The sequence below is a fragment of the Ursus arctos genome, unplaced genomic scaffold (genome assembly GCF_023065955.2).
Source record: "Ursus arctos isolate Adak ecotype North America unplaced genomic scaffold, UrsArc2.0 scaffold_15, whole genome shotgun sequence".
Taxonomy (NCBI): domain Eukaryota; kingdom Metazoa; phylum Chordata; class Mammalia; order Carnivora; family Ursidae; genus Ursus; species Ursus arctos.
The window spans coordinates 8,347,360-8,370,341 of NW_026622819.1; the positions used below are offsets into that span (position 1 = coordinate 8,347,360).

The following is a 22,982-nucleotide window of genomic DNA, read 5'->3' on the forward strand; positions in this document are numbered from 1 at the left end:
AAATCTTATTTCTTTAAGAATTCCATGATGTAGGTACAGAGTTCAGGTGGTTGTATTTAGGAAAGGTAAGCCATTAAATGGAGCACTTAAAGGTGGGTTGTGTGGTGATAATAGTACACACAGTAGTTCAGAGTCAGATGCAGGTTTATCCAGGTGGCACAGCTCCGGGGGGTCTGACACTAGGTTTGGGAAGTTTTGCCTCTGATCCATTTTACTCTTTCCTTTCCTGCCATTGGCTGGGAAGGTTCTTGTCACATTGGCCCATGACTGTTTGTGTTTGCGTTTTTTTCAGGAGCAGATGTCCATGCCAGGGACCCCCGCCGTGGGATGTCGGCCCAGGAGTGGGCGGCTTACACAGGACGGTTGGAGGCTGTCCGCCTCATCCAGAGGCTGCTGGAGCGACCCTGCCCGGACCAGTTTGGGGAAAAGTACAAACCAGAGCTGCCGCTGCCTCCAGAGGCCATTCTGAAGCCCTCGGGCTCCAAAAACTGCTTGCAGAGGTTCGCCGAGCTTGTGCGGTCCACGCTGACCTCCCGCTCACGCCAGGGCCTGGAGGATGGGGGCGTCCTGGACCACATGGTCAGGATGACCACGAGCCTCTACAGCCCTGCCGTGGCCATCGTCTGCCAGACCGTGTGCCCCGAGAACCCCCCCTGTGTGGGGAAAAGGCGGCTGGCCGTTCAGGAAATCCTGGAGGCTCGGGAGAACCGGGACACGCACGCCCAGGAGAATGGCAAGATAGAGGGCTCTGAGCAGCCATTCCGGACCTCCCAGGCCGTGGGGGTCTCAAGGGAGGGGGCCCCGAGAGCCAGCCTCCCGTCTCCGCAGCTGCCAGGTGCCCCGCGGAGGGCCAGCCTCCTGCCCCTGCAGCTGCTGAGAAGAAGCAGCGTGCGGCCCGGCGTGGTCATCCCCAGGGTGCGCGTCAGCAAGGCGCCTGCGCCCACCTTCCAGCCCGAGCGGGCCGCCGCCAAGGGCAGCACCAAGGACAGCGCCCACCTGCAGCTCCCGAAGTGGCGGTACAAGGAGGCCAAGGAGGAAAAGAGGAAGGCGGAAGAGGCGGAGAAGCAGCGGGCGGCAGCGGCGCAGAAGGAAAAGCGGGCGCCGTCCTGGAGGAAAAGGACGTGACGGGTCAGCTGCCTGGAAGCGTGTGCGGTGGGGGAGGAGGCAGCGGGGGTCCGCTCAGCGAAGGATGCGAATGCGCCTCCCTACTGCCCCCGCCCCTCCCGCAGTGCTGCACATCCCCGCGCATCCCCAGCAGGCAGGCTGGAACGGCCCCAGAACGCGCTCCGTGTTTGTTCAGGCTGCACCCTTGAGTGAATTGGGTCGGGCACAAGTCGATTAGCCTAAAACCAGTTCCCCTAGCGATCAGTACACCTATGGGCAAATTTGCCGCAAAGCCTACCTTTAGAACCTCACTTGAGAAATTTCTAAGACCAGTTAATCAAAGGGTCTGAATAATTTTGTATTTTTAATCATGATCAAATTTGCAGCATTTTACTGGTGGTGGGGCTGTTTGTATTTAAGACGGTTTTAATACATTTGCCCCAAGATCCTTTGTTTAACATACTGTTTCTGGCAATAATTATTGGTGATATCTCAATGATTTCATACAGAATTTGTGGAAGTCTCCCCCTTCCTACTGATTGTCTTTCCTTCTCATTTTAGGCATGCATGAACATTGTATGTTCTTCTTGATTTGATTAAGTGATGCCGAATATTTGTTTCTATTTGATGGCGGCATTTCCTTTTCCAGCAAAATGATGATGTGAAACGGGAATCAGATTTCCTTGTATCTTATTTTAAAGCTCTCTTAGTTAGACGGTAATAATAATGAAGAGAAACCTGTTGCTAAAGTAAGAAACCGCGCACAGAGAAGCATGTATTTACTGCTAGAACTAAATATTTTAAGCAAGGGACTTTAAACTGGATGCAGAGCCTTTAACGTATTCAAAAATAGATATGAGAAAAATCTATTATTTAATGAAATGGGAGCAAATGTAATAAATTTTTACTAGAAATACAAAATTAAGTCCTCTGTGCTCTTAGATAAATTGACTTCAGATATCCTTAAAATGTAAAAAAGATGTAAAAGAATAAGGTACCAGGGTGATAGAAAGTGCTGGAAAGGGGGAGGGGGCTAGAGGAACAGGGATTAGAACTGAATATTAAACAAACTTGTTTTAGGCAAATTCTCCTGGAGTGGGCTGGGCGGCTCCCTCCTTCAGATTCAATTCCAAAGAGTCCCTGGTGTGGAATCACTTTTATTTTTCCTTTGACGACTGCCCATGACGTTCCGTTTATCCTCATGCGGACTTTGTAGAATTTCCAAAATGCGGGGACTTGGGCAGAGCCATGTCTGTGATTTGCCCCGGGCCCTGAGCTTTCAGTGGGAGTTTCTGTCCATACTTTTTTATTGCCGAAGCACTGCGACATTTTAATGAATCTCTGGCCCTCTGGGTTGCAGAGTATCTGTCACATATGCACTACTGACAGCACTTTATTTAAAAATTATCGTACTTGGAAGCATAGATTTAAAATAGTAGGGACCGATTTGGAAGCCCTTTCTTATAACCCTGGATTCGCATGTCCAGTCGTGCTCCTTGGGTGTGTCGTGATGAGCGCCTGTCTCACGATGTGGGCAGGGATGGCACTGGCCTCTCCCTCATCCCTCCCACTTGGCACCCTGAGGCATTGAGCTATCCGGGCTCTCACACTCACCTCTCCAGAAGCCTCTGTCAACACGGTATTGGGCAGAGCCAGCCTGATGGGTGTGTGTGATGATAATGCAGCTCTTAAAGTCAGATTTTAGGGAGCTCCGCCCTCTTTCCAGAATAGCCTGGAGGTCTGGACCCGCTTTTAGCATCACTGATGCTGGGTGGCTGCAGATCACCCTAGTGTCCAAGAGTTGAGGTTGGCCCAGTTCCCCTAGATGAGGCAAGGGCTGGTCCCCAAGATGAAGAGAAACACCCCTAGTCTCCCTGCTGGTCTGATCCAGCATCTTTGAGCTCGTTGTCTGGTTTATGTATTTTCATTGCTTTGAATGGCTGGCTGCATTTTCTCACTGAGGGGTCACCTTTTGCCACCTTCCAGCGTTGGTCAGGGGCAGGGGCCACGAGGGGCAGTGGCCGCCTCTTGCTCTCCGCGTGTCCCCTCCGCTGTGACGCCACCCTGCCTTCCCCTTTGCTGTCTCTCTTCCTTGCTTGCCTCTTCTTCCTTTGCCTGTTTTCTTCTGCAGCTTTGGCTAACTGTCCCGATCCTCGCTGGCACTACCACTCTGAGGTCTAAAAAGGGCAGAAGGGCAAGGTGACCATGCGGGGCAGTGTGGTGTCCCTGTAGATTTGTGGTGACCTCCACCGACCCAGTGAAGGAAGGACAGATTTCCCAGCTTCTGGCAAATGGTTTAGGATTTCGGCACAGGCCCCATGCATTATTTTTTTTAAGATTTATTTATGTATTTTGAGAGAGAGAGAGAAGAGGAGGGACAGGAGAGAATCTTTCAAGCAGACTCCCCGCTGAGCAAGGAGCCCACCGGCTGGTGGGGCTCAGTCCCACAACCCATGAGATCATGACCTGAGCCGAAACCAAGAATCGGATGCTCAACCGACTGAGCCGCCCAGCCCCCCTTATGCCCATTTAAGGGAGGAGACCTAGTTTGCTCCTCTGACAGATGACAGCCCCACTCTGCTGTACGGAGGGAGTGGGGGAGCCGGGATCTGCTTGCACCCCTGATGTTTATTAACTGTAAATAGTGAATTTTAAGTTGACAGGTACCTTCTCAGGGATTTATATATAAATGTAGTTAGAAGAAAAGATGAAGTATATTTTAATACTTACATTAAAATGTTTGAGTGAATTATGATTACACTAGACAGAAGAAATATTTCCAAGACGATGTCAATGCTGCTGTCTTCCAGGGAGAGGTCCGCCGTCTCCCTCGGTTGAGATTTTCTGGTTATTGGAGACCCGGGACCTCGGCAGCTGAAACGGCTCTGGGGTGGACCACGAGGTCACCTCAGCCCCTCTCAGTTACCTCTTGTGGATGGGAACCCTTGTAGTTAAGAAAATTCAGCCTGTATGTTAAGTAGCGGTGGCTGTGATAACACAGATGGCTATTCACCCGTTTTACCTCTAGAACTGCTCCCCCCACCCCGTCTGATACCAGGGTGCGCGGAGTGACAATGACAGTTTCTTGTCCTGGCTTATGTGACTCCAGTGTTCGTAGTCAGCCCGGCGCCGGGCTCCCCTCTGGGAAGGAGGAGGGAAAAGCTGGGAGAGGTTCGTCTGGAATGACCTCAGCCTTCAGGGCATCAACTCTCCGTGTCTTTGGCCACCCTAGAGAAACACAGCCCGGAGCATCATGGACCTTCCTTACCCTCTCTGAGGCCCCTCCCGGCAGGCTCCTGGCAGCAGTGGGTCCCTCAGCGACGTGAAGGTCAGGAATCGCAGTTGCTTGTCTCAGCTTCGGGCCCTCCCGGGACCCCAGGCTTGTTCTGCGGAGAAGGACGGCAAGATTCGTGGAGTCGGCGGGAACACGGGGCTTGTGCGTGGAGGAGGCCCGTGCAGACCGGCTCCGCCCACTTCCTGCAGCGTGTGAGCGGGGACCTGGGGGTCCAGCATGAGTGGGGGCCAGGCGGTTGTGCGAGAAACGGAATCCCGCGAGGCGGGGCCAGCCCCCAGTCCGGAAACGGATGCAAAGCCTGTCATCCTTAGGGAAGAATCCGGGAACCAAGTCATGAAGCAAGGCCTCCCCGAGAGCTCAGTGAAGGAGCCAGGACTAAGAAGTGGGCTCGGTTTGTCTCTTGCAGCCTCAGTTCCCACGACAGTCAGAGAGCAGACCGCCTTTTCCGGATTGCCCGCATTGCTCTGCGCGAGGAGTTCCAGGCCTGATGTAAGTCAGCTGTTCCTCTACTCCCGGTTCGCCTGGAGGTCCCTGCTCGCTGGTTTCCCATTCTCGCACCACGCACGGACGCCCCGGGCTCTGGAGAGCCGTCATCAACCCCTGTAAAGCTTCTGGTCACAGGCTTTTATGGGATGAAGTGCTCACACTTGTTCTTTTTTATAGCATTCGGGAACATTCGAACACGCTACCCCAATATTTGCTCGGGACCCTTTCCAGCCTGTGTGGATAACGAGTCTGCACTGGCCGTGGGTTCTCCGCACACGGAGTCCCCTCCGGGCCAAGTTCCCCGTGTGCGGGGTCGTCGGTTCCCAGACCACCGTCTGGTAGCGGAGGGAAGGCAGGGGGGTCCAGCACAACTGGCCCTTAGAGAACAATGAGGTCACATGTGTGGCAGCAACTGGCGTTGGGTAGATAATCGTCACAGTGGGGGTGCTGTCACCCCATAAAGAATGTACAACAAAACAGTTCTTCCGGAAAGGCTGATGGCTGTGTTCCCCGTTTTCACACCTCAATGCGTTTAGAACTTGTTTCGTTCGCCTGGATAACTCTGGAGTCAGCTGCTCCTTTCTGGGACCTTGAATTCACGTGTTTCTTCATTAACATTTAAAAGAAGAGGCTAAAAAAATTCCTTCTGGAGGTTGTTTTTGGAAAAAAAAAAAAGGCAAAAACACAAACCCACCACTACCTGAACTGATTTAGCTAATGTTCGAGAGACTCCATTGAATGCCAGTGCCGTGCACGCGATCTCCTGTGACCCCGCCTGACACAAGACACAGCCCCTGCAGGGCTCCAGCGGCCCCTGGCTGCCAGCCGTGCCAAAGTGGACAGTGTGTGCTACGGCGTGAGTGTGCACGCCCGCGGGCGTGCACACTCACATGAACTGAAAGGAGACCGGGCTTTGTGCTCCCAAAGGTGACCTCTGCTGTGGCTCCCAGGGAAGGTCAAGGGTGACCTGCTTCAGTGAGTGTGTTCAGGGGGGTGGGGCAGCCCAGGACTCATGGGAAGCACTCTGTTCGATGGGACACGTAACACAGCCAGTGTGTCATAACCCTACAGGAGCTCCTGGGCAAGGTCCAGTAGCCAAATCTGGGACATCTCTCTGCCTTTGACATTCAACCTTTGCATCGGGAGGCGGAAGCCGGAGACGACTCTGCTTGGGGAGCTCCACCAGCCATTCCGTGGTGGCCACGGGGTGGGGACTGAATTTCTTGGAATTTGGTGCCAGGTTAGCCATACAATCAATGCCATCTTTCCCTGAGGAAGCACTAGGATTTTCCCAAGTCTGCCCAAGTATTAGGTAGTCTAATGAAAGCTAACCCAGTTGGGGTTTTGAGAGAAATGGGTTCATCCTAGTGTTATGCCTTTGTCTTTTTTTAAAAGGAATGGTAGGTGAGAAATCATGAAGCTGGTGGTTCCAGGGAGAGCAGTGACCTGTCTTGACCTGACGCTTTATCATGTTTTGGGAGGTTGTGTTGAAGCACTTTAATGCCGTTTTTTTTTTTTTAAAGATTTTATTTATTTATTCGACAGAGATAGAGACAGCCAGCGAGAGAGGGAACACAAGCAGGGGGAGTGGGAGAGGAAGAAGCAGGCTCACAGCGGAGGAGCCTGATGTGGGGCTCGATCCCATAACGCCAGGATCACGCCCTGAGCCGAAGGCAGATGCTTAACCGCTGTGCCACCCAGGCGCCCCTAATGCCGGTTTTTGAGCAGATGTTCTAGAAGCTGGTTTGGAGCTGCACAGCTCTGGTGACCCTATAAACCCTGGGAGCCTGGCGGACGTCCTGAGGACTGGGAATGAGATCCCCTGGTCAGATGAACAGAAAAAGCTCTCCTTGGAATTCTCTTCGTTCAGATCATTGTCCTGCCTGGCTTTTTTGGGGGCGTCTGAGGGGGTGTGTTTTTAATCATAAGAGAGCCGAGCAGACCTCAGCACGGGGTGCCAGATTGCTAGTTAGGCCATCTCGGTAGGTAGGCTCTGTTTTCTGAATGTAAAGCTATTTTCATTGTTGTTTCCGAAAGTGGATATTATAAAAATGTTGACTCCGGATGGAACTGTATACATTGCATAGGTTTTTATTTTGAGGTGAGTTTTGTTACAGTTTATAAAAGATATTTTCCTATTTAGACCTCAGGGCTACTTCGGGACCTACAAATACATGCGACTCCCGGCAGCTTCAAATTCTTTCTATCCAAAAGGTTAATAATAAGCTTTAAGTTAAATATGATACCTTATTCAGCAGAAAGAATGTGTCTGTCCCTTTTAACTTTTTTTTTTTTAAAGATTTTATTTATTTATTTGACAGAGATAGAGACAGCCAGCGAGAGAGAGAACACAAGCAGGGGGAGTGGGAGAGGAAGAAGCAGTCTCATAGCAGAGGAGCCTGATGTGGGGCTCGATCCCATAACGCCGGGATCATGCCCTGAGCTGAAGGCAGACGCTTAACCGCTGTGCCACCCAGGTGCCCCATCCCTTTTAACTTCTGACAAATTCTGTATCTCATATTTAAAATGTATAGAGAAAATAATGTAAAAATACGGGGGGATGGTGGCTACAGGATTAAAAATCACTTGTGAAATAAACATTCTCATGGTACAGTGGTGTGGTATTGGAATAAACCAAAGTGTGTATTAATTAGAAAATGAGACAATTAAATATGTCAGTATTTTTAATGTCACTTACTTTGCTCGAAATAGATGTGCACTTGCTTCTTCTGACACACTTTTACTTCACTCTTCAGTGGTAAGGTTTTTAAGTTAATGATTTATCCAGGAATATTTTCACTGATGTTAAAATAATCCCGTGCGATCCTCCTCTTCTCAGGGGGGCTTTGTTTTTATGTGTATTCTTTTTTTTTTTTTTAAGATTTTATTTATTTGACAGAGAGAGCGCACAAGCAGGGGGAGGGGGCAGAGGGAGAAGCAGACTCCTCGGGATTCGGGACTTCATCCCAGGACCTTGCGATCATGACCTGGCCTGAAGGCAGACACTTAACCTACTGAGCCACCCAGGCAGCTCTGTGTATATTCTTACCTAACGGGTACAATGTAAATGTTGTTCTGGACTTTATTTATTTGAAACATGTCCTGGAAAAGCTTATCAAAGAACTCTAAAATTAGTTTTATTTTCTCTTAATACCTAAAAAGTAATGCGTACACTCAGAAAAATAAACCAAACTCTGTAAAAGGGTCTCAGATGAAAAGCAACTGACCCTCCCCTTGCGCAGTCCCTCCGACTAATTATTTATGCATCCTGCTAGAAATAGCTTTAGATGTTTTCTTCCCTTCGTGTGTTACACAAACGAGATCACGTCGTACGCACGGTTTGCGTCACTCCTGTTTTGGGAAGAGCACGTTTGGCCCCATTGTTCATGCGGGTTCCATCCGGTATTCCTCAGTAGAGATGCGCCCCGGTTCACTGAACCATCTCCTGGTCTCGGGTTATCGCAGTATTTTCGGTTCCTACCACTTACGAGTAACCAAGAGCCTTGGCCTGACCTGCTGGTCTGCACAGGGAATGTTTGTCTAGGATTGGCGTGTAGAGGAGATTGGCCAGGGTGAAGGGAAGGCAGATTTTAATTTCAATAGTCACAGCGGGGTTGTTCTTTCCCAGGGCTCCTGAGTGAGTCTTCACCCACCTGCCCGTGAACAAAACAGGCCTCGTCCCTCCCGCAGCAACACCGGCTGTTCGTCTGACTTTCTGACGGTTGCTGGTCTGATGGTTAAAAAGCTGTATCTCATTTTAATTTTCAGTTCTGCAATTATTGGTGAGGAAGAGCATGGTTTCGTGTGTCTTTCGACCATTTTTATCTCCTGTTTGACGGATTCCTTATTTGTATCTGTTTCTCCTTTGTTCTTTATTGTACTTTTTGGTGTCCGTTTTACCGATTTGTAGGATTTTGCTATAAATTTCAGATCATAGTCTTTGACATATTGTGGGGTTTTCTCTCTCATTTTATCACATTTTATCACAAGGTGTCTTGTATAAAACTGTGAAATTAGGATTTAGTCAAATGTAATTTTTTAAATATTGGCATTTGTGTTTCTTTCTTTTCTTTCTTTTTTAAAGATTTTTACTATTTTTTAAAAAATAATCTCTGCCCCTAGCGTGGGGCTCAAACTCACGTCTCCGAGATCGGGAGTCGTGTGCCGCACTGACTGAGCCAGCCAGACGCCCCTAGGTGATTTTTGATGAGACTAAAAACAGCTCCTATTTATTTGGGAAATTCCACTCTGCTAGGAAGTCTGAAGTCTGACCCATTAAAAGATTGTCATTCTACTCCCCGAAAATCATAATTATTAAGGAAGGACCTAAATAGGAAGTCAAATTTTAAATAAAATTTTCTAGGCCAAGATTGTGATTGGAGATTTATTTGTATTTGTTGTTTCTGAAAAACAGGTGTATGTGTTGGGTGACATATTAGTAAATAGGAACACGTACGAGGGATAGTCCTTAAAGCGAAAACTGGGATGTGAAAAGAGAGGGGACAAGGGGGGGGCGCGTGGTCTCGTCCCCTTTATTTCCCTGACTGAGTCTGCTTGGGGCACGGTGAAGCTCCAGGCTCCCGCCCACAGCAGCCAAGGGCATGGTGGGATAGGCCTCCAGCAGGTGCGTTCCCTCACTGCCCACCCTGACCCCAAGCTTCGGGAGCAGTGTCTCCACACCGGGGCGGTCGGGTGGTCGGGTGGTCGAGAACGTCAGCTCCGAGGACCTCAGGACTCCTGCCTGCATGCAGCCCTGCTTGCTGGCTCCCCACGGTCATGCCTGCCATCTCCCTTGATGACGTCCTTGCTTGTTTGCAGGCGGGGACAGGAAAGGTGGCCCGGGCGGCCCAGGTGGCCTGAAAACCTCCGGCCTGCTGACGAAACAAAGTCTGATGTGCACCCCAGGGCTCCCCAACCCAGCCGCAGCCCAGCCTGCATCGTTCTGCCATTATCACGCTCACTTAAACAAAAATCTAACAAAATGTTAATACATCTTCCTGGCTAAAAATCAATCAATCAAATAAATGTTTAACTCAAAACTCTAGTCGACCTTGGTATTTCAAAAGCATTATTTAAACAAAATCAAGAAATTAGTTGTGAGGGTAGGATTTCAACTTTTCTTTAGCTCTTATTGAAAAAAGAAGCTTTATTAATAGTGCCATGAGCCTACATGAGAAGCTGGACCAGGCTGCCTCCCTCCGGGCCACCAGGAACAGGAGGGTTCAGGGGTATGGTGGGAGAGTTATCTCGTAGTGGACAAGGTTGCAAAGTGTCGTCACTGCCTGGACAAAGGAGTCCCTTGGCTGGGAGCCCTTAGGTGTCCCACACTGCCCCATCACCCCCTGTCCTTGGGCTGCCTCCTGGGGAAGGGGAGACTGGCTTTTACCTATTAACTGTTCTGAGTGGTCATTGCCGGGGGCAGGCTTGGGGTCCTTCCTCACCAAACCCCACTGGGATGGCCCTCCCAGGTACATGACTTGTTTTCCTCCCTTGGTTGGAGTACATGGTGCCCTCTGTGGGGTTGGATGGGGAAGGTCATGGGTTGGACAGGAACAGCATTTCCTGGCCTTCTTCCTTCCCACTGCTGTGCAGGGCTGGGCACAAGTCCCACCCCATGCTGAACCCCCACCTGTGTCTTTTGAGCTCTACCCACTCATGCCAGTCCCACACTCAGGCCAGGGTGCCTGGGCCCAGTCGCAGCAGCATCTCTTGGAAAATTGTCGGAAATACCTCCTCCCAGCTGTATTTGTTTCCTGTGATAGCTGTGACCGTCGGAACTAACTTGGATGGCTTCAAAACCCGGACGTTCGCGATCACAGCGTCAGCACGGCTGTGCCCCCCTGGAGGCTGTGGCGGGATCCCTCCTTACCTCTTCCAGCTTCTGTGGGTTGCCAGCAACCCTTGGTGTCTCTGGCTTGTGGAGACACCACCACCACATGGCCGTCTTCCTTTTGCGTGTGTCTGTGTCCACACAGTCCTCTCTTAGGCCACGAGTCATTGGATTAGCCCCCACCCTATCCAGTATGACCTCATCTTCATTGTATGTGCAGTGATCTTATTTCCAGATGAGGTCACAGTCACAGGCATCTGGGGCTAGGACTTCAACAAGTCTTGCTGGGGGACACAATTCAACCCATACCACCCCAGATGATGGAGTCAGAGACGCTGGGAGCCTGGGAATGCTGCCCCCCCTAAACTCTGCACGCCCGCGGGACCCCTTCCCAGCACTCACTGTCCAGCGCCCCCGCCTTGCTGGCCTCTGGTGGCACCAGCCCCTTCTCGCTCCGCCCCTGAAGGCCACCAGTGTAGAGGCCGTGTCTCTGTGGTTCAGCACCATCTTCCAGCATCTGGAACAGGGCTTGGCCCCAGGAAGTTCCAGTTGTATCTGCGGACTGGTGAGCTGGGCGCTGGCTTCCTAACTTGGGACTGAGGCCCTTGGGTAATAGGCCACGGGCATAGTCCCGCTCCGTCCTCTGGGGGGCGGCACAGAGGAGCCAGGAGAGCCTGGACCCTTGCATCCGCTCTGCCCCCTTCTGGCTGCAGGGCTCTGGGCAAGTACCCTAACCTCATGCTTCAGTGCCCTTGTTTTTAAAGTGGGGTCACCTGGGTGGCTCAGTCAGTTAAATGTCTGACTCCTGATTTTGGCTCAGGTCATGATCTCAGGGTTGTGAGATCTAATGCCCCATGCAGAGCCTGCTTGAGATTCTCTTTCTCCTTCTCCCTCTGTCCCCCCAATCCCCTCACTCTTTCTCTCTCTAAAAAAATAAATAAAATAAAATAAAATTAAATTAAATTAAATTAAAAAGTGGGGATTTTCCTGGTTTGTAGGGCTTTCAGGAAGATTTAATTAAATGGCACAGAAACTGTACCGAGATCTTTAACAAGGTTGACAGAGTTGGCAGTCACTAAAAAGCTTCCTCCTTTCTCTGCTGTACTCCAGACTAAAACCTAGGGACAGTCACAGGGACATCTGCTGTCTAACTTTAGACCAGACTCCCAGGTGGGGAGTGGAGGTCTAAACGCTGCCCTCCCCCGCACCATCTCCCACTCACACCTGCTCTCTTCCCATTGGCTCTGAAAGCTCCTTGACCGTCCAGAGGCCACATCCATGGCGCCGGACCTTTTTATCCTGATGCCAAAAGAGTGGTCACAGCCAACACTCATACCAAATGCACTCGACTTCCCCCAGACAAAAGTCCCTCCATCCCACGGAAACAAGGAGAAAAGGGAGTCACTTCCTTCTCTGTTCCTGGTCCTGGGACAGCCTCAAAAGCTGAGCTTGAGCCTCCGTCCATGGGTCATTCGGGGTCTGCGGCTCCCCTCCCATCTCAGCTGCCCTCTGTGTGCATCTCCGGGTCATGCATGGGTCTGGGCTCTGTGCCTGGGACGTGAGCAGGAGCCAGAGGAGGCCCCAAGCACACCTGGGGCAGCCACCAACCTCCTCCCTTCATCTGCCCAGGAGGAGGAGAAGAACGGACTTGCCCCGGCCACTTGCCCCTGGCCGGGGGGAAGTGGTGGCTGTCCCGCTACCAAATGCCTCTCGGGATACTGCTGATCAGGCCATGTTGATCAGGGGACTGGTGTTTGACAAGGACAATATTAAATGACAGTGGCAACTAGCTAAATCAGCTCAGTAGGAACAGCAGTGTGGACAATACCCTGCTTTATTAGATTCAGCCTGGCTTTCCTCCCAGAAAAGCATACGGGGAAGAAGATGCTTGGCTTGCTGAATTAAACAAAATGACAATACACATGTTCTAGGCTGTGTGGGGAAAGGTCTGTGGAGACAGACAGACTGGGGTCCACTGCTGGCTTTGCTACATGCTTTCCTTGTGACCCTGGCAGTGTTCATCATTTCCTTAAAGAAAGAGTCTCTGAATGAACGCTGCACACTCTGCCTGTTGCCAGTCTGGACAGAGTGCTGGGGGCCACTCTGAACATAGACTCTTTGCTGGTTACTTTGGTTGGCAGTCCTTAGGGGTTCTCCATCTCTTCTCTGCCTCTATGACCTCCAAGTGATCAGGAACGTCTCTCAAGAACCCTTGTGATTCCCAGTGGAAGGTAGGTCAGCATAATAACGGCTTGCAGTGGGGAGGAGGACAGACATGTCTTAAAGGCCCATTGGGAAGTCTTCTCCCAGACAGAATCCAGCCAGAGCTCTTCAGCCCCAGGCCATGAGTAAGCCCCTGCTCTGGTGAACTGCCTTGGATCGTGCATGGTCTCCGCAGGTGGAGAGGTGTCCCAGCTTCTCGCTGTTAGGGCTGTGCTGAAATCTTGGTGTAGGAGACTATAACCTGTGTTGGGCTTAGCAGCTGTGGTGGCCTCAGTGCCAGGAGCAGTGTCCCAGGCCATCTGCGTCAAGATCTTTCCAACCACAATGTAAAGGAAGAAGGGTGGCCCCTGGGAGAAGTGCATCATTTCTCCTCAGAGCCCGCAGTGGAGCCTGGCAAAGAGGCCCATCCTCAGGCCTTCTGGGAGGAGGGGGACCCCGGAGCTAGACGGTTGCTGCTAACCTGTGCTCTGACCATCCAGCCACCTGGAACTTAGAAAAGCAGCCACGGAGGGAAGTGGGCTTTCCACAAGGTGGTGAGAGCCTTTACTTTGAGCCTTATCACGCTGAGAGTGCCGTCCCTCCACCAGCACCCAGTGGTCCTGACTCTGGCCTGTGCCAGTGTCCTCAGGGTTGGAGCACAGGACAGTGGAGCCTGGCGCTGTCCCAAGAGATTGAACAATACAGCCAACAAAGTGTCGAATTACTGTGAGCTTCTCTGTTCTCTACTACTAATAGAGCGAAAACTACGCTGCTTTCTTAAAGAAGTTGTGGGCACAGGATGGGAAGGCGCATGAGGAGCCTAGGGGTCTCACTGTAGGGTTCAGAAGGGGTGGGGTGGGGGGTCAGGCGCGTGGAGCATCATCCCTGACAACCTTACCAACTCTCCCCGGTTAGGCATCTGCTCCCTCGGGGACCTCATCCTTACCCCATGGTCTCTGGATGGTCTCTCCTCCCTCCTTCCCTTACACAACCTCGACATCCTCTCTATGCCTAAAACTCGTCTGCCAACTTAGCAAAACTGAACCTGGTAGTTGGCTGAACAAGTCATTTACCGGGGTTCCCAGGGTTGCTCCGGGTGCTCCTTCCTGGAAACTGGCCTGTGGTTTTCTGACCTCATGGCTTCCTGGAGCAGCTGCTGAAGGAGGTGAAGGAACAATGTCTCCTCTTTTGTTCCAGGGAAAACCCACACCTGCTTGGCCACTGTGAGTATTTGTGTCAAATAGGATTCGGTTGAGCTGCATATGAACGAAAACTCAATAACGGTCATTGTCATTGGTATCGTCATAACCATCACCCTCATTATGATTTACACCACTATAAAAGCTTATCATGCTACTGTGTGCCAGGCACATAACAGCCCGGTCACATAGAAACTATTATTCACCTCATTTTACATGTGGGGAAACTGAGATACAGAGAGGTCAAGAAATCTCTGCAAGGTCTCAGTGCTAGTGAGTGGAGGTGCTGAGATATAATCAAGGTCCAGCTTCAAAGTCTGTGCTCTAAACTTTTCTGTTATGGCCAAAAAAGAGTGGCTAAAATATGTCAGGGTTTGTTCTTCTCTAGGCAAAGTCTAGAGAGGCAGGCTGGGGCTGGCACAGTGGTGTCACTCTCATCATGGACCCAGCCTCTTTCTATCCTTCTGTCATCTGTGGCAGGAGCACCCATTCCCACAGTTGCCTCATAATCCAAGCTGGCTGCTGGAGTACAAGCCATCACACCTGTTTTCCACGTAGGAGAAAGGGGTCAAGGGCAACAAGAGGCCAATCTCCTGGATGATTCACCTCCCTTTAAGGCACCACCCGCTTGTATGGCATTCACCAGAACTTTGTCTTGCAGCCACATATACCATGAGGTTGAAAAATGGAGCCATGGAACTGGGGACATTGTCTATACATTGAAAACGGGGCTCTATTCCAAAGAGGAAGGGGGAGTGGGTATAGAGGAGAAACTGGCATCCCTGCATCAAAGCAGAAGAAAGTCAATGATTTATTCCTATTTTCTGCTCTCAATCATCTCCTGGGGTACAAGCAGAAGGAGGTCCTGTCCACTTCTCCATCTGATTTTGGGGGCTTCTCACCAGCATAGACCGGCTCTCCTCATAGAACTTTCCCTTCTAGTTTGCTGCTCCAGCCCCACTGGAGGTGAGCACTGGCAGCGTGTGCCTAGGAGGGTCCCATTTACTGCTGGAGAAGACAATGTCTAGAACTTAGACTTGGATTTTCAGACAGTGAAGCAGGACTTAAATCTAGTCTTTCATGATTTCCTCCCTTTAGTGATCTGGCCCAACAAAGACCTTCAAGAGGAACGGGGTTCACATTTCTCCTAGGGCTACTCATCCTGGGAGCAGGACCTAGGCATCTCTCAGGCTTCAATTTAGATGTTTGGCAACCGGAGGGTTGTTGCCAAACTCTTGGGACCTACTGCTGTTCCTCCAACTCTTGGGACCTACTGCCCCCTGGGATGACTTCCATTGGTTGGCAGGGGAACATTGGAGCTCTCTTCCGTAGGGGACCCCAGAGATGGTCTGGGTTGTCAGTGGGTGGGCGATGGATTGAGTGTGGAAATGATAGTGGAGTGTTCTGTTCTATCAAGATTGGTGGCGGAAAGCCTAGAGCTTGGTGTCAGATCAGTCTCAGCCTTGCTGCTAGCTACGTGAACAAGAAAGTTGCTTACCACACTAGGGCTTCAGTTGTCTTGTCTATATAACAGCGGCGGTAATGTGTACCAGGTGGAGTTGCTATGAGCCCTGGCGCATGGTAAGTGCTCAATAAAGGTAAGGAGGAGGAGGAAGATGGCGGCAGTGATGATGAAAATGCTGGTGGTGAGGGTGGGGGTGGGAAATATATCTACTTGGGTGACCTTGGGATTTATGGAAAACAGTGTAACTCTGGGTAAATTTATATAGTTGAAACAAAGCATTGATTCATCAATGCCCATTTATCCTTTTCTTATATGTTCAGTTCCTTAATTGTCCTCGAAGAAAATACTTGTGTATCACGCTGATGCAGATTCTCTTTCTGAGATGTCGCAGTACTTCGTGCCTGCAAAGTAATAATCTTTTGGTTTTGTTGTTGTTTCCTAGGATAACTTTTTTGGGGGGGTCCTTTTAATATACTAAGAGCCTCTATGAAGATAGTAAAATAACTTATTAAGTTGAAGACAACCTTCGTTTTAAGGCAGGAAAAAAAAGCTTTAGCTATGAAAGCCAAACCATAAATCTATGAAGGAATTCATGAGTTATCTTAACTGGCAGGATGGGCTTAGCGTCATCCTAGGGCTGAGAAATGTATATGATGTGCCATTATACGTCTTTGTGGGGGTTTCCCGATTATGCTAGAAGGACTGACTTATGGTGACTCCGAACCCTGTTGCTTAGGTTGGTTTGTTCTGGTTGTAATTTTTGTTCAGAGGTCCTTTCTACTAAAAAATCTCCTTTCCTCAGGCCCAGCCTACACTAGTCGGAGAGGTGGCGCGTGCCAGGATGTGGGTTTCTTGCCCTGGTCCCACAAGTGAGGACGGGGACTCGCCCGCAGTGCTCTGTTGTTGTGGGCAAGGACATCCAGGGAACGCTTTCCTGGCTCTGGCCTGACATCGCCTCTGCTGTTTGAGAAGTCTGGTGACCAGAACCAGGAGGAGTCTTAACCTCACTGAAAGTGCTACTCCTTTGTACCCAGTGACTCTGTGGTCAACCAGGGCTTCCCCGGTTAGGGGTGACACCCTGACAGTGTTTCTAGAAGTGACTGAACCCACAAGTTTCTAGCCAACTGACGCACAGAGGCCGAGGCATCATTGGCATCGAGGGTGGAGAATGTTGTGATGAAGCACGTGACTTTTGCAAACTTCTGTTCCGTCTCATGCTTTGAAATGTGGTTTCTATGTACCTTGGAATGTGGTCTAGTTGTACACGCTGCTGCTAAACGGAGAGCCAGCTCATTGGACGTCCTCATCTCGAAGGGGTATAGAGGATGTCACCTTCCCAGTGTGTCACCCCGGTAGGACGGAGTTGTGAGTAAGAAGCGACCACCTCCCCCAGGAGGTCACAGCTGGCCTTAGTCCTACCATGGCCAAAACAAGGGTTTGCAGAGGGGCTGCTGGTGGGTGGCTGGGGACTCTGCCAGGACACGGGGGTACAAGGTGCGGCCGAGTCCCTGCCCAAAGGAGATCTGTACCCACACAGCTTTCTCATCCCTCCACATCGTGCTCGGCTGCTCGCTCTGCAGAGATGCCCATTTTCCAATTTTGCTCTTCACCCCTCTGCCGCGTGCACTAACTCGGAGATTAATCAGCTTGAGATACACACGGTCCCTTTTGGAAAACAGGATGCTGTCATTTGGAAAGAGGTTTCTAGACCTTCTTAGGAGAAGATGAAGTAGCTGAGTCAAAAGCCTGGGTGTCTGTCCTGTCTGTCCTAGTGAGTGTGCTGGGGAGGCCACGGGGGACATTTATCTCCTCTCTTCCGTGTATCGATGACTGGGGAAGCCCCCCTCATGCTGGAGAAGACTGCATGCTCTCCCTGAAGGGAAGCCCTGCTTTATCTAAAACTTTCCTTTGCAACCACACCAGGGCCATTTGCTATTTGCTGCTCCAGGGACTGAAAAGCACACACAAGCTCAAGCTATTTTAGCTGCTTGCACCAAACGTGCGCTTGTCACTGAAACACATATATCATTTTTTTCAAGATTCCAGGATGAGGGAAATTTGCCTCTAACTATGTAACTGCATTGTTAGAAGTCACGGAGTTCTAGAACAGGACCATTAGGGCTTCTCAACCCTGGTTGTTGACATTTTGGTCTGGATAATTCTTTGTTGTCGGAGCTGTCCTGTGCATTTTAAGATTTTTGGTTTCATCCCTGGCCTCTACGCACCAGATGCTACCACCAGCACCTCTCTCTTCCTCCCCAATCCCCAGCTGGGACAACTAAAAATGTCTCCACACATTGCCAAAGGTTCTCTGGGGGTAAAATCACCCCCAGGTGAAAACCACTGCCCCAGAATAATGAAACTTTGGTAGTGCTCCAGATACACTCCATGTTCTCGATACATCTCTATTGAAAGAATGACGCAAACAGGTTTCTGGTAACTTGCATGGAAACTGAGCCCTTGTGCGACAACATGTTGGACTCTCTTTTAGGTGACCCTCAGCAGCACAGAACGACAGCGCTGAAAGGCAATCAAAAAGCTGATTCAGGGCTTCTGGGGTGAAGTCCCAAATCTCCCTCATTTTATCAGTTCATTACATCAGATCATGTTGGGTCTTTTTCAGTTGACAAATTGGAATTTTTTTTTTAAAGATTTTATTTATTTATTCGACAGAGATAGAGACAGCCAGCGAGAAAGGGAACACAAGCAGGGGGAGTGGGAGAGGAAGAAGCAGGCTCATAGCGGAGGAGCCTGATGTGGGGCTCGGTCCCACAACGCCGGGATCACGCCCTGAGCCGAAGGCAGACGCTTAACCGCTGTGCCACCCAGGCGCCCCTGGAATTTTTTTTTTTTTTAAAGCATAGCAGTTGAACTTATAATACTTAGCACTAAAGGGTAGGGTGAGGGAGAAATTATTTTCTCTTGTCCTGAATGCCCTTAATTGCATTTTAGACAGTCTGTTCAGAAGGGCCGCTTAGATGTTCGACAGAAGAGAGGCAGATGCTTCAGCGTGGCCAAGGTGAAAACAGGAACCCGAGAAAAATGAGCAGCAATGAAAAGTCAGGATGGCTCATTTTATGTGTCCTCTTGGCTGGGCCACGGGGCCTTGACATTTGGTCGAACGTGATTCTGGATGGTTCTGGGAGGCTATGGTTGAGATTTACACAGAAGTCGGTGGACTTTGAGGGCAGCAGGTGCCCTCCATGCTGTGGATGGGCCTCATTCAGTCATGTGAAGGCCTGAAAAGAACGAAAGACTGACCTCCTCCAGCTCCCAGGGGGAGTTCAGCCAGCAGACGGCCTTTGGGCTTGAACTTGGACTCTTCTCTGGGTCTCGCACCTGCTGGCCCACCCTGCAGATTTCTTTATTTCTCTAGCTAGCGATCATCGATCTATACCGATCATCACCCACCATCACCTCCTGTCGGTTCTGTTTCTCTGGAGAACTCTGGCTAATGCAACTATGGAAGAAATTTCAAATACTCCGAGTTTCACAGTTAACCGGCACCGCCTACTCAGCCCCCTCCACTCCAGGAGCAGATGGCTGTAGACGCCCCCTGGGATGGTTATGAAATGCCTGGGTTTTTTTGGTTTTGTTTTGTTTTTGTTTTTATACTGCAGAGGCCAGCAGGATACCAAGTCTTGGGGAAAAAAGTTGACTTTGGGGTTTGCAAAAAAGAAGCATTTAACCAGCACGGCAGCTGGGAAGTTAGAAAAAGTTGCAGAGCAGCAGAAGAGTGCCACGGCCATTGAGGCCGGAGACAGGTGTTTTAAAAATAATTAATTCATTAATTGAAAACCTGCTGGGTTTGGCAGTATCTTTCCTCTCCCTCCAGGTCCTCCCTCCAGCCTTGCCCCTTTATGGGGCACCTGAGCGTGGTGACCCCACCTGGGCCGGGCAGTGCCCTCCACTTTGCTGGTGGTCATTCCATGGTCTCCAGGGGTTCCCACTGTTTCCGGCGGGTTTCGGTGAAGCTATGGGCCCGTTGCACCCTAACGCTTTGCTCCCGGTGCACACACCGGATCTCTGCGTCCCTACCTAGCTTGTGAAAGCACCAGGACCAAGGATGGGGGACAGTATTTTCTGGGTTTGGGCGTGTGCTTGCGTGCACTGGAGTTAGCCTTTGAGAACGTCATGCCTGAGGGTGCTCGAAAGGCCCATCACAGGCCCCCCACTGCCTTTGCCCTGTTCCGCAGCGTCTTCTGGTGTTTGCTTGAATCGGGCAGAATCTCACGGTGTCTCTGGTCTTGTGTCATAAATTAACCACCAACACGATAAAGATGATCAATTAGGATCGACTGAGAGCTCACCGCGGCAATACGCACACAGCCCCCCTCCCTAGAAGTTCAGGATGGTTCCATTCGGTAGTGATAAAGCTGAGGCCTGCAGAAGAAAAGCCAGGCCCTGCAGGTTCTAAGTGGGAGAGGGGAACGTGAGCTCGCAGGGCCATCCCTGGCTCTGAGCTCCGATGGCGGCCGGCAGAGCTCCATCAGGGGCTGACCCTAGACTGAAGAGTGGTGCTGAGGTGGCCCCTGAGGGCGATGGGTGTTGAGGTCGGAAGTGTGGACCTGAGGACCAGCAGGGGTTGACATGTGGCCCTTGTCCTTCTCCCTGGGCCCAGGGGAGGGGATGGCACAGGAGGGGAGGTGTTGAGAGTGCGGAGCTGGTCTCCCCAGACCTGGCCAGGGTGGCAGTGGGCCTCACAGCTGATCCAGCTTGGAGAGGGGGTCTGCTTCTCAGTCTATCCCAGGGCAGGGCACAGGCTCTGGCTCCTTGGGCAGCCCCTGGATGAGGGGGCAGCCCAGGAGCACCACCATGCATGCCTCCCCATAACCTCTCAAGTCTCCATCAACCCAGTAACACCTGTAAACGTTACCAGGGGATTTCTTGCCGAAACCAGTCAAGGGGCTGAGCTTCGTGCTGGGGTGACAGAAGCCCAGTGCACAGCAGGCAGAAGCCAGGGCAAATGCAAGCCTTGTTGACCTCTGGGTCACATCAGTCCTATGGGGTCCTTAGGGTCCTCAGGGTCCAAAGGATCTGCCCATCCCTGCTCTGCTGATCATTAGCTGGGCCTCTCTGGCCTCCTCTCCAATCCCACACTGTTGTTCCGGGACACAGCCTGGACTGGCATTGATCCAGCCATCCCTCTGCAATCTTCTGTCCCTGCTATCCCAAATCTCTGCACCCTACCAGTGCCACCTGCCCACATTGGGAGCGCTGTCCTTTTGAAACTGGTATCTGTATTAACCTGGAAGTTAATATCCGTGATTGTTTTTCATCCTTGCAAAACCCCTTTCTCTGCACACATAATGGCCCAGTCAGGTGGAGAACTGAGGACCAGAGATGCTAATTGAAGAACTGGCCTCAGTAGGGGCAAGGCTGGAAGCAGCAGGGGTAAGCTGGTTCCCCCCCAGTGCATGGCCCCCTACCCCACACCTTGCCCCAAGTCCCCCTCCCCACCTCACCGTCATGGGCAGGCCTGGGTATGTCTGCTCAAGACCCCGCCTCCGTTAAGGCTCAGCTCAGCGCAGGACAGCCCAGCCGGCGCCTGCCCTGCCCCCCTCCCGTCAAAGGGCGGCCACTAAGCAGAGCTTTTCGTCCCTGTGGGATTTTTAGATTAGATCGGCATTTGTCCTCATCACAGAACTTCTTTCTCTGTGGTTTGTGCCTTCTACTTACACTCACCTGTGCTTACCCAAACTGCTAGCATCCGGTCACCCCTGCGATTCCCTGTCGCCCCGAGGACTTCAGCATCCAAGTCATAATCCTTGGGGTCTCAGTATCCAGACTGCCCTTTCCAGGCTGTCTCATCTCCTTGCCTCCTCTCACTTGATCTTTGCCATCCTGCTGCCCGGCTCCCCCAAATTCCTCTGCCTGCCAGTCCCCCAGGCCATCCCCTGGCCCCCAAGGGTCCCCTCCACGCATCTGCCCTTCTGGGCTAGCAGGTGGGGGGGTGTCTTATTGAACGTGCACCCTAGCCTATGATCTGGATCCCCGCCTCAGCTCTGCCCCTCGCTCACACTGACTTAAACAACTCTTTGTTGAGGTAGGATTTCCACACCACGCGATGTGCCCATTTAAAGTGCACAAATGGGGGGCGCCTGGGTGGCACAGCGGTTAAGCGTCTGCCTTCGGCTCAGGGCGTGATCCTGGCGTTGTGGGATAGAGCCCCACATCAGGCTCCTCCGCTATGAGCCTCCTTCTTCCTCTCCCACTCTCCCTGCTTGTGTTCCCTCTCTCGCTGGCTGTCTCTATCTCTGTCGAATAAATAAATAAATAAAATCTTTAAAAAAAAAATAAAGTGCACAAATGGGTTTGTCATATTCACAGGCGTGTGCGAGCATCCTTTCAGGGGGTTTTTGAATATTTACATCACTGCAGGAAGAAACCCGGTTCCTATCCTCCCGGCCCCCCACCAGCCCGAGCAGCCACTGTCTCTGGTTAGCCTCTGTTCTGGACAGTTCCTAGGAACAGAATCCTATACTGCACAGTCTTAAGTACCCGGCATCGTTTACCGAGAACAGCGTGCTCAAGGTCCGTCCGTCTGTCCTGTGCCTTCTCTCGGTGCCTCACTCCTCTTTGTGGCCACGGAAGGCTCCACTGTACAGACAGACTACAGTTGCTCATCCATCCTTCAGCTGAGGGACGTTCAGATTGTTTGCACCTTTGGACCGCTGTGAATGGTGCCGCTACAAATGTTTGTGTGTTTGTGTCGACGTGTTTTCACTGCTCTCAGCGGCTGCCACCATTTTACGCTCCCAATAGCACGGCGTGGGGTTCTGGTTTCTCCGCATCTTTGCTGACACTTGTTATTATTTGACTTTTGATTTTAGCCATCACCGTGGCAGTGAAGTGATTGTGATTCGCATTTCACTGGTGACTCACGATACTGAGCATCTTTTCACGTGCTTATGGGCTATCGGCAGATCTCTCTTAGACAAACTTTTGCTGACAGCGACTTTTGCCACCGGGCACTGTGCTTCACTCTTCCCATCTGTAAAATGGGACAGTCGTCACCGACGGAAAACTCTTATAGAGATGTGGGATCTAGAAACATGTGACCCTGGGTGAGGACAGGTACAACCGAGAGCTGCAGACTCACAAGCTGCTGGGACCTGGGGACAGACAGAGACCCGGCTGGAGGCCCCAAGCATGCACCTGCCTCTCTCCCCGTCTCCTGCAGGCAGGCTGTGACTGTTCCCACTAATTTGCAGCTGGGAAAGCATTCTTACGGCTAAGTTTATTCAGAAAAGCGATTTATGAAATGAACACGGAGTCAAACAGTGTGATCAGGGAAGGAGGTTCCTGGCTTTTCAGCACACGGTTGATGCTCTGGGTTGAATTATGTGTCCCCAAATGACACATCAAGTCCTAATCCCCACTATCTGTGAACGTGGCCTT

At 51.1% G+C, this 22,982-nt stretch overlaps 1 protein-coding gene across 4 annotated transcripts in view; it reads left to right on the plus strand.

Annotated features, from left to right (window-relative positions):
* ANKRD33B (ankyrin repeat domain 33B) overlaps nt 1–9,938 on the plus strand; it is an 81,697-nt gene extending 71,759 nt beyond the window's left edge. For 2 of the 4 annotated variants that reach the window (XM_057312160.1, XM_048224253.2), the window contains one exon: nt 293–9,253. In XM_057312160.1, the coding sequence (XP_057168143.1) occupies nt 293–1,125 (833 nt within the window). In that variant the 3' untranslated portion in view covers nt 1,126–9,253. Of the gene's footprint in view, nt 1–292; nt 9,254–9,703 lie in introns of those variants that run through there. The other 2 variants (XM_026506698.4, XM_044386993.3) reach the window with 2 other exon arrangements.
* Nucleotides 9,939–22,982: the final 13,044 nt, after the last annotated feature.